The following is an 11,800-nucleotide window of genomic DNA, read 5'->3' on the forward strand; positions in this document are numbered from 1 at the left end:
TAAGTGCTTTGATTCCTTTTTAAATTAAGTCAATAAAAAAATATGTTCCTAGTATTTTCTTAAAAAAATTATTTCGGAGAAGAAATAAGTGAAAATAAGCTGTGTGTATATGTATGGACATATTTATTATAAATATAAATAAACTTTAAAATTTTGTTTTAAAAAATAAATTAAGAATGCTTATTGATTATTTTTAAGGTGATAATTATATTTATAAAAAAAACGCAAATTCTAACGGGCACGCTAGCAATATCCTGACTTGCTGAAGAAAGGGTTTTGTTAACGGTAGGTTAGAGGTACCTCGATAGGCATTTTATTTAATCAGAAAGTGATTTTTGTCGTAAAGTGCATAAAGAATATAGAAATCTTATAGCGTTTTTATATTGTTTTAATTTTTTTTATTTCGTGACTTTTATACGAATAAAACTTAGATGAAAATTTAAAAAATTAGTTAATAAGCTAGAACTTAGAGTCAATTGTCATAGTTATTTGATATCCTAAAAATTAAAAATAATAATTGTGTAATCTTATGAATTTTTACATATAATGTTTGTTTTAAATTGAGAAAAGATAAGAAATTAAGTTTCTTAATTTAGCAGAAAGGTAAACTATCAATAAATTGAAGTAAACCTGTATCAATTGACTCCATCTTTAATTAGAAGTATGAACATTAAGATTGAATAGGATTGTCTGAAAGGAGGACTGGGATTTTGCTTCATTATTGTTAAATTCCAATCTAACAATTGTTGTTTCATTGTTTCAGCTCAATATTGTTGATTTTTGAGAATTGTTTATTGTACTACGACTTTCTTACGTGATTGTTGTTCTTTTCGTTCTTTCTTATTTACACACACTACTTCATTTCAAAGTGAAGTCCAAATAGTAATATTTTATGAGTTGGCAGTTAAAGCACGACCTTAGTAGAAACAACACTCATTTATACTTGATGCAATTGCCAAAAATTTCAGCTATCAAACCTACACCTCAAGGTCTCTCGTGCTCTATTGCTGTTTCTTCTTATGTACCATTCTGCTTCACTTACCCGTAAAGAACATTTGAGGGTCCTCGCTCAATGTACACTTTCTATAGTTGGCACTACCTCAAGGGAAGCTTCTTAACATGGTGTTTACTGTCTTGGAAAGGAGTTAAGACGAGGGAGGAGTTTTGGTCATTTTATAAATCTATGATATGAAAATACTCCTTCATTTAGTCACTTGGCTTTGTGATTCACCAAGAATGATAATATCATTATGTCACAGATGGTAAATAAATTCTTTTCTACGAGACAAGATTGAACACAGTTTGTATGTATAAAATAAAATATTGTTTCAGACTACTAAAAAACAAAAACAAAATAGGAAGTTAGTACATGAAGTGTGACTAGGATTCATTTTCAAACTCTTATCCATATAGGGTACAGAAGTTTACTCTAACATTGGTCAAGCTAATAATTATAATTTAACTAATACACACCAGATTCATATTAACACACTGTTAGTATAAAATATTTTATATTATCCTATGCTTATATCTAATATATTTTCTTATCACTTTAATAATTTAATGTAATGTAATAAATATTGTTTCAAAATATTAATAAATGGACAAGACCATACATTATCGAATGTCAAATTTAATAAAATAACATAATTGATAGTATTATATCAATCTAACTATTAAACTTAGCGTTCTCATAAAATAAATCAATTTTATAAATTTAAATTAATTTTTAAAATTGTTTAATACATTGTCATCTCACTTTATTTTAACATATGTTATATTCCCTCCAATATTTTTTTTTATTAAAAAATAAAAAATTAAATTATAAGAACTAAAATAAATAATTAAATCAGTTATGTTTTTTATAAATATAAATTTTATTCTTAAAATACTCATAATATTAAATAGTGTAATTAATAATTTATATGCTTAATAAGAATAATAAAAGAAAAATATAAAAAAATTAACAATTAATACATCTAAAATGTATCTTATATTTCTTATAATTAAGATAAAAAAAAAACACTCTATCTGTTCCTTATAAAAAAATCAGAGAGTATTATTTAAAGTAAAAGTAAATTGTTTTATTACAATACTTCTATGTTTAAATTATGTAAAATTTGATATACATTATCATCATAATAACATTACTTAATTTAACAATTAAATTGATAGAATAAAACATATTAAAAGTATCATTTTACTTAATTAAACACTTAATATTATTTGACCCCATAAAAGCATGTTTAGTTTATGTTAAATCTAAAGAAATATTTTTTTCCTTTAAAAACGAAGAAATAAATAAATAAAATTTAAATTAAGCTAAACTAAAAAAACGCTAATAAAATCAATTTGAAATAAATTTATACAAAATATGCATGCAATGCAAGTGCGCATATTTTAAAGGCAATGCAAGTGCGCGTTGCTTTATTTAGGCGAATCTTCCTCTTAAGCATTTTAGATGGTAGGCTTTGCATTTGCACAAAGAACACGTGGCGCCAATAGTGCCACGGCCAACAAGTGCTTTTTCTCCCTGAAAAAAGCTGGAATCATAAAAAATTCAAAATTCCATTTCACCTAGAAAAGACTTTCTGAGCTGTCCGTGTCAGAGTGGGGCAACCAAGTTCGGCCGCATAGCGAATGACAGAAAGCTTCATGGATTTTTGTCTATATTTACACTACAGCTTCCAAATCAACGTCTTCGTGATTTAGAGGCACAACGTTTCAACATGCTCAATTAGCCTCGGATGTCCTCAGCCATGCACTTGCACAGTTCACTCTTCAGCATGTCCATACCAGTGTGACACGAAGATGAAACAGAACCGGCAATTCGTCTTTGTAGATTTTTAAAATCCATACCCAATTTTTCATCCCAACTGCAGTTTTCTCTAAAGAGGACAAAAAGTGCAGTCATCAGAAGAAACTACATGATTTCTTTCTGCAATTATCTGATTGAGGCTATTACCTGTTATCGAAATCGATGTCGCCCATATTGTCCACAATGTCATCAAAGATATATTTGAGATTTTCAAGAATTTCCAGCTCATTTTCCAAGTTTCCTTGCAACTGTAAAAGCAATATTTTATACATTAAAACGTGAAAGGATAAAATCTGACGATCTACAATATTTTTAAGCTATATTATAGGAAATTTGCCTGAAATGATTTGGAGTGAGGAGTAAAGGGGAATTTAATGTTTTCTTTTCTGCAGTATGGTCAAACTATTCATTGCATAATAAACTTTTTTGTAAAATTGAGTTTGCAATAAGATAAGATCGGAAGGAGAAAGAACAGTACAAAAGTCTTCGTCTGCAGCGTGGGACTTCGAGATTTCCGAAGATGGTCCAATAATGGAGAGGGAAGGCCATAGGAGAATGGGCTGTGATTCTTGGAGAGCCAAGTACCACGCACCATGTGAGTCGTCCAGTTGGAGACGGGCATATCCACAATAGAATCAACATCAGAACCATCAATGTCTGCAAATTACAATTAGGTAGAATATCAATATGACAGACAGCACTAGCTCAGCGAACTTAAAACAAAAGGCGCATTAAATCCTGGAAGGGGCGTCACACGTGATGCGTGTGGAGGCGAGGGAATGGAGCGGTAATGTTACCTAACGGAATGACATCATACAGGTTGTCTCCTTGTGGTAAGAAACCATAAAAGGTGATTAAATGAGAGCTGGAGAAGTTCCCGTAGCTTAAGCAGCATTCTTCTCCAGATCTGCATGGCCTTGATAGACAAAATTTTAGTGAAGTTGTCGCAGGATCCACTTTGCCATAGTGCATAACATGTGGGCACAGCTGTTAGAAGGAACCAAAAAAGAAATAAGAGAAATAAGATTTATAGGTCGCAAATGTTGCTACGCAAAATCTGGGTATTTCTTAAAGTAAATAATTGTGAAAAATCATGGCTGATATCACTAACTGCTAATTCAGGGGTAATCAACTTGATTTTCTAAAATTTAAAAGAAATGAAGCTGCATTAAAAGAAATGCAGTAATAATGGGTATCATCAACTTGCAGTAATAATCTAAAATCTACAAGAATGCCAGACCTGCTCCAGAAGTATGCGCTATTCTTAATAAGGTAATTCATCAGATCCTTTTATTTTCAAATTCCATTACCTTTAGTTTCCTCATTGAATTCAGTGATCAATGAAAAATGTTAGAAGATCATAAACTTTAATCTAAATATTCAAAAGGAAAGGGGGCAAGGGGAGAAAACATGAGGAGAGAGAATTTACATACGGAATGATTAAGAAAACCAGCAATAGGTATCAAACACGTTCTCAGCTTTCCATCAGAATACATTATCTTCATGCTATTAGAGTACCAGAGTTCACAAGCCCATAAAAATTTCTCCCATGTGTACAGCTCTGGTGGAAATATATCAGGAAAATCATTGCACAGAACAGGGAACAACTCATCATATTGAGCATGCAGGTGCTGACAAAGAAAGAACAAAGAAAATTGTCATTCTTCACATGTGGGCAATTTTCAGCTCTATGTAGTGAACAAATAAAAGAGCAGTTCACCAGTATTAAACATGTACCCAAAGAAGAGAAAAATGGATAGGAGTGTCTAATTCTTTACAGTAAGTTACATTCCCTCAAATGACAATAACCAATCCTCTATTTTGAAAAATTACACTCTCATCACCTGAGAGATTACTATATGTCACACTAAACCAAGTTTGACGTGAACAAGGCTCCTAAGAACTATTTTTCGCTCAGATTATTGGCGTCAATGGTGGCTGGTTTGGTTCTTTACTTTCAATTTTTGAAATTTTAGAAGATGAAATGAAGATTTAGGATGGAGCACCAAAGGTGATAATAGTATGTTTAAAATTTCGTTTCATCTTTATAAAGTTTCAAATCTATCAAAATCATCTACCGATGACAAAGAGTCACAGAGAGGAAAATGTCCATGGAAGCACTACCCTTTAAATATAAACGAATCTTTTATCCATAGTTCATCACTACCGTTAAAAGATTCATTTATATTAAAATGGACTAGTGTAACATGTTTTCATCTCTTAGGGTTGGAAAGTATAAATTTTCAGACAGTAGTGCTTATTGGTATGTAAGTTATTGCACAAATAAATGACAAATCCTAGGTGGTTTTATTTTCTTGGTTAAGTTACAAACTAAAAAATGAAATAAAAAGTGAGAAATGGTCGAAATCATGTGGGTGGTTGATATAACATGTTCATCTCATTTCATCTTCATCTTCTACCAAGAAGGATTTTCCTTTTTCAAAATAGAGGGAAATGTAATTTAAGTATAGAGAAGAGTGTAAGTTTCCCGTATTCTTTATACTGCATACTTCTTACATCAAAAACCAAAATCAGTTGCATTAGTATGCCATGAGTCATCAGGTCTCAAGGCAGACGGCAACAGAAAATTGTGCTTTAGATCTTCATGTTCAGCAAAGTTGTGTAAACCCATGCATATATATTTGGATGTTTCTACCTCTTTTCACCTGCCTATTCAATAGTATATATGAAAACCGTTTTAATGTCCAGTCCACATAACACAAAGGAATTGAAATGAGTATCCCATTTGGCAAGCAGCTGTATTGGTACAAATCTTAAATGCATCAGTTTAGATCAGCATGTGGATTAATACAATTTTAAGCTTTAATACCCTTTCTTCACCCAGAAAAGCGAAAAAAGAAGAGGAAAATTACAAACAAAGCCATCAAAGGAGATTATTGCATGTGATGGGATATAATACCAGCAATAAGAGTCAAGTGGCGGTGCAATCCCTTCAAATGATCCCTCATTTAAACAAACTATATTTTCTGGGTAATTTCCAATTCTGGCTCATTTTTTTGAATTTTAAAATAATCCTTAGCAGGACAAGGTACACATTACCCTTTAACATTAACATGATCAATAACTTCAATCCTGAATAAACTATTAATTGATTATCAACACTTTTACTACACCTCAAAGGAGAATAAAACCTTCAATCAAAAAGCAAGCTGATCAATAAAGACTTAAAGAAGGTCAGATCCTAGCAACAACTGAGATTACCTGTCGTGCTTGCATTATCTCTTCCAACAGCAAGGTTCCATCTAACATTGTAATTGCTTCGATGCTAAAACTCAATGCTGCAAGATAAAATAACAAAGCTATTTGGAAAAACATGGGAAAGAAAACATAAAACTCATACTGGACAACTATTTTCCCACAAATATGCCATATATATTAATGTTACATCTCTATTTACCTAAGCCCATGTAATTAGGTTAGGGATCTGGTTACAGCCTTCCTTTTGAACTTATCATTCAGCCCACTCAGTGGTTCCAAGAAAATTCAATATAGATTTCACAAAACACCACAATAGAGTTCAAAAACACAAAAAAGAAATTAAGGAATTGTTCATCAAGGTCATTTACGATCAAAGCCTATAATAACTATGTTTCCAATGTAACTTATGTAAGAATAATAAATACTCAAAGAACATGCCAAACAATCAGATCTCTAGAAGAATGACCAACTTATTAATATACACAATATCATCTAATGCAATATGTAACATCCTTCTAGTGCATCGAGTTTTTATTTTTTATTTTTTGAGTAATAATCCATTAATGCATGATTGAAAAAACTATCAAATAAAACTGCATTGATTTTCTGAAAAAAAAAATCACCATGTTTAAGGAAATAGGAAAAGGCCTTGCAGTCATAACAAGTCTCCTTAACCATGAAGCAAGCAATTTAATATGAATAATATCCCTATATGAAAAAAACTTCACATAAAATATATCGGTCTTCTTGACAAACCTTCAAGCATATCCTCTCAAGTACATCTTTCTTGGTTATATTAAGTACAAAAGGGTAAAATCGCAATTCTTCTTTGCAATATGTAGTCTTGATTACTTTTACCTTCTTTGAGTCAACGCTTTTTTTTAGGTTTCCTTCCTCCACTCCCAAGGTCCAATTTTGCAATCTTATTTCTATTCCTCTAGTCTTTGCCATGTTAAACCCATCATTGATGCTTAATGCTTGAATAGTATCCATTCATGTTCATCACTTCCAAGTCAATCGAAATTAACAACCTTCAAGTCTAGTACTCCTACTAAAGCCACTACAGACAGACTCTTTTTCAATGCCAGCTCCTCCACCACTTCTAGCTATACCTCTTTGCTCACAGAAAAGGTATAAAATTTACTAGCATCTCTTATCCTCACTACGTTAATTTGAGTTATCATTTCATTTTATTCACATTTTGATTTTTCTTTCTTCCTTGTCCGTCATATCAATTCCTAAAACTGCATGTGATACTTTTATCTCATCTTCGGTAGAGACAAGCTATGATTGAGGAAATGTGTGCACTTCAAACTAGTAGTTTTTTATACCTCATTCCTCTCCCTTTTAGGAAATTTATTTTTGTTTGTCAATGAATCTTTATAGTTAAGGTTGGTTCAAATGGTCAACTTCATTGTCCTAAGGCTTATGATGGAGACACCTCATTTGAGGTAAAAATGACTTTTCATTTAGGAAATTTATATTCACATGATCTTGGTTATAGTTGCATTTTGTCACTAGCCTTTTCATCAACCACATATCAAGAACAATTTTCTTGATGATGATAATGCTGAAAGTGTTTATACAGAGCAAACTCTGAGATTTATTGCTCAATGGGAGTCTTTTGCACTTGTTTGTCATCTCCACAAATCCCTTTATGGGCTTAAAAAATCCTCTAGGGATTGGTTTGGCAAATTTAATATTATAGTTCAACAATTTGGTATGGCATGAAGTGAGGCTATCCACTCAATCTTCTGATACTATCATATTCAATGGTGCTTTTACCTGTTCGTGTATGTAAACAACATTGTCATCACAATCAAAACCCAAGGAGAGCACCTGTATTTGTTTTTAGGCATAAAGGTTGTGCATCATAATGATTTGCAATTTAGTGGATCTGTACAAAATTTATATCTATGAATTTGTATAAATCATATCATAGTAAGGTAAGATTACCTGTATTAAATTTTTCTGGGAGTGTGTCAAAGTAAATTTTGAATTTTGAATCACAGTTGTACTTCTCTTTCATACTCCATAATAGCAATATTGTCTCAGGTGATATGCCATCAATCTCTTTTAAGACATCATACTGAATTGGATAAAGACAATTATCAGTTGTTAAGAACATAATGGAGTGGTGAACATATGACATTTCTCCTTTTCTATTTATTTTAAGGAATAATGTCACCTACAATGGATGTGCATATCCTTATCAACTAGATAGATAAGAGAGGATGCTCCCATTTATTAAGAATGGTCATGCTAACAAGTATTCTACAGGGAATTTTGCAGAGCAGAAGATACATGAAGTGCAGGTATAAAATAGGTACTTACATTCAACTCTAAAATAATATGGCACCATGTTGAATGTAGAGGTCAAAGATAACTTATTCGTTAAATAATTTTTTGCAACAAATGGCACTTAGTCTATTTTAGGTTTCTTAAAGAAGTTTAAATAAACTATTTTCACATTTTTTTCAACAAGGAAACATACCATATCAGTTTCATGCACAAGCTCTTCAGAAATGATAATGGACACAGGTATTTCTAAAGCAGTGTCTCCAACATTTAGATCTTTTCTTGCTATTGCACCCCGACCAGAACCTTCAATATCTGTGTAGATTAAAAGGGGGGGGGGGTGAATTTGTATTATATGTATTAAAGTAAACCTAATACCTGTGAAAAGGAAAGAAAATCATCCTCTAAAAAAAATACAGTGAAGCTTACAAGCTATTTTTAACTGTGTCATTACACCATTGCTTTCACCCCATTCTATCAAGCGTTCTTCTTGATCACAACTGCGGTCTTTTTCAATTACTCCCTTCATACTGTTTTTGTCTCCAAAATCAGAAATCAAATCAAGAATTGTTTGGCGTAACCCTTGTAGCATTTTTGTTTGGAGATGTGTACAAGTAGAAAGTGATATGTCAGCAAGCAAAATAATAGAATTGAGAGCCTCCAACTCATTCCTGGGACTGTAAAACTCCACAGACGTGCATGCATCATCTTCAGCAAAATAAAGTTCCAGCTGCAGCTCATTAAATCAGTTAATTCACGACTTGTTAACTTCCCAAATGTGAAAATGGGGAGTAGAAAAAGACCAAAAAAAATATGCAATGCATTTCAGTTTTCCTCGTTAAGTGGATCAGGAAGATACCTTGGTTACATGTTTATGAAAGTATAAGAACTTTTTAACATTTTACACGTGTGAGAAATCCCAAGACTACCCCAATCCCCTAACTCTAGTCAAAGGACAGAAAGGAAGTAACCTCATTTAATTGTATGATTCGTGCAATCTGAAGTAACAACTCTACAGTAGCATTCATCCAGCCAGGTTTTGAGGAGCTCCTGAGATATATCCGTTCTTTGGGACTAAAGCCCTTACTTTGTAGTAATTTCTGATAAAATGATGCAGATTAGTCAGTAAGTAGAAATAGCTTAGGACTCAAAAACAGTAAACCAGAGGCAGATACTAGCATAGCTTGAACATTCCGCAATTATATTGCCTTTAAATTTTACATGTATGGTGAAATAATATGGAGTAGTTTGCTGCAATTTGGTTTTGCACTTAAATTGTCATATTAAAAACTCCTCAATGAGAAACGATTATAGAACTTCTTGTAAGGAATATATATTTTCTATAATCACAACAAACCGAAGGCTTCCATCTTTTCTTTTCTTTTTTTGAGTAATTAAGGAATTTTTGCAACAACGAAAATTGAGCAATAAAGATTAAAAACAAAAAAGCAAAAACTTGAGCAAAATTTAAAGAACTCGGTTATCTTATTTTTACCTTCTTTTTGTCAAAGAAAGGATCACTTTCAGATAATTCAAGAACAATTGAGCACTCCTCATCAGGATCCATGACTGCAGCTGCAGTCAACAATTTGAAGTCAGACACTAATCACAAGTCAATAATAAATAATAGCAATAGTTCGTGGTAGCAGAAGTTCCTCATCGGCACTTATAAGTCCCTGCCACTGATTTATCATTAACATGCTAAAATACGAAATCCAGACCTTACTCACTAACACTTTCTACTTATTTTTCATTCCCAAACATTCTTGTATAGTTTCGTTTTCCCCGTTACATATTTTAAATTCATTGAAATTTCACATATGAACCTGATTGCATGAAATAATAGATGCAAAAAAATCCAAAATAGGAAAGAATATCGGCGTGTCACATTCGTATTAATATCTGCGAGAAGCGAAGTAAAAAATGAATTTCAGTAATCTTTGCGTAATGCATTCGTTGAATCGTACCAAAAAGGTGCAAGTGCTCAGCAACCAAACAAGCACGGACTAAGTTTAGAATCCAAGCAAGAAATCACCGCAACACGATAGGCTCCAAAAGAAATTGCGATTACTATAGCGAAGAGTGCAAAGTTCACTTCGTCATCCTCTCTCAACTGAAGCCACCAACGAAAATCGAGTAACGGGGAATTTGAGCGGCAAAAAAGAGCCAGTGCCAGTGAGGCACAACATGTAGCTGGTTCGGAGCTTTGCCCTCGCTTCTTCAAAAATTTTTTGGATCCAACGGCTATCATGCCATCCATATTCCAGACCACTTTTCCAATTCTGACGGTTTGATCAGTGAGATTACAGTAGTTTAATTTCGATCCGCTGCACCAGAAGTTAACCCGAGATTGATAACACCTTTTTCGGTCTTACATATTAATAACAAACTTTGATTCCTCTGTGTTCGCGGGATGTTGGGCCTGTGTATTAGCCCACCTTTTCCTCTTTCGCTTTGCTTTGCATAGCACACTATAACAAAAAACCCCGAACCACCATATTTTTTATCCTTCTTTGGGCTCATTACTGTTTAATTCAATCGACTAAAACTAATTGTTTATGGCTCAAATTGCAAATTTTTATTTAGTTTGCATCGTGTATAATGTAAGACCAGAAGTCAAATATAATTACGTCAAAGATAAAAATAACCACCTCATCAAGGAATTGTTTAGTTTTAGAAAATACTTTTTGTTTTGTTTTATTACAAAATTATTACTTTATTTTTATTTTAAAATATTCATACAAAAATCAATGAAAATATTAAATCAATATAATGTAATAAATGGGAAGAGCAAAAAGAAAAAAGTCATAATGTAAAAATATGTTTAAAATAAGAAGAGAAAAAACTCTAAGCAGTTTGCACCTTTTTTCTCTTCGTTAAGAAAAGTTCATTTTTATTCTAGAACTTCTGTGAAGATGTATTTTTATCTTGCTTCGTCTTTTGTATTTGAAAATAAGTCCAAAAAACTATAATCAAATATGTGTGTATGACGAAACACTGACAGTATATTTTATATTATTTGATAACTTTGACGCTAAAAATATATATTTAACTTATGTTTTCTAGTGAGACACACCTATTTTATTCGACGTTAAAAACTAAGTTAAAAAAAAAAACATTTTAAAGTGTGTTTGTGAAAAATAGATATTTTTTTTAGTTTTTTTTTTTCATGTAAAACTAAACTAGCTTAACGTGTGTCATACAACCGGCCCAACTCTACAAGTAAACTTACTTGCTTTAAGTTACACTGTTTTCACTTATTGACAATATTTAATAAATAATATCAAACTAATCAAATATTTTTTTACTGAGAAAAAAGGCCCGCGTTATAGATTATTTGAAAAACATATTCATTTTCTAGGTATTGGTGGATCAAACTTTTTTAACAAATAATTTTTTTAAAATAAATTATACAAGTTTAATGATATATCAATTGACATATTCGATCATATAAAACACTTCAGT

General features: G+C 31.9%; 1 protein-coding gene across 3 annotated transcripts; it reads right to left on the bottom strand.

The window, feature by feature from the left end:
* Nucleotides 1–2,287: 2,287 nt before the first annotated feature.
* On the bottom strand, nucleotides 2,288–10,524 carry LOC113846956. Of its 3 annotated transcripts, none has more exons than XM_027475740.1 (12): nucleotides 10,303–10,524; nucleotides 9,831–9,910; nucleotides 9,307–9,435; nucleotides 8,765–9,065; nucleotides 8,532–8,650; nucleotides 7,994–8,126; nucleotides 6,041–6,117; nucleotides 4,252–4,449; nucleotides 3,616–3,805; nucleotides 3,297–3,475; nucleotides 2,966–3,066; nucleotides 2,288–2,888 (listed from the first exon to the last, which is right to left on the bottom strand). In XM_027475740.1, the coding sequence occupies exons 2-12, from the start codon at nucleotides 9,900–9,902 to the stop codon at nucleotides 2,738–2,740; spliced, it is 1,650 nt and encodes a 549-aa protein (XP_027331541.1). In that variant the 5' UTR covers nucleotides 9,903–9,910; nucleotides 10,303–10,524; the 3' UTR covers nucleotides 2,288–2,737. The 3 variants fall into 3 exon arrangements, with proteins under 3 accessions (XP_027331541.1, XP_027331540.1, XP_027331542.1); XM_027475739.1 differs by having other exon boundaries at nucleotides 2,345–2,888; nucleotides 9,831–9,904; nucleotides 10,371–10,504; XM_027475741.1 differs by having other exon boundaries at nucleotides 2,405–2,876; nucleotides 10,303–10,491.
* Between the last annotated feature and the right edge of the window lie 1,276 nt (nucleotides 10,525–11,800).

The sequence above is a fragment of the Abrus precatorius genome, unplaced genomic scaffold (assembly GCF_003935025.1).
Source record: "Abrus precatorius isolate BTA unplaced genomic scaffold, Abrus_2018 Scaffold8, whole genome shotgun sequence".
Taxonomy (NCBI): Eukaryota; Viridiplantae; Streptophyta; class Magnoliopsida; order Fabales; family Fabaceae; genus Abrus; species Abrus precatorius.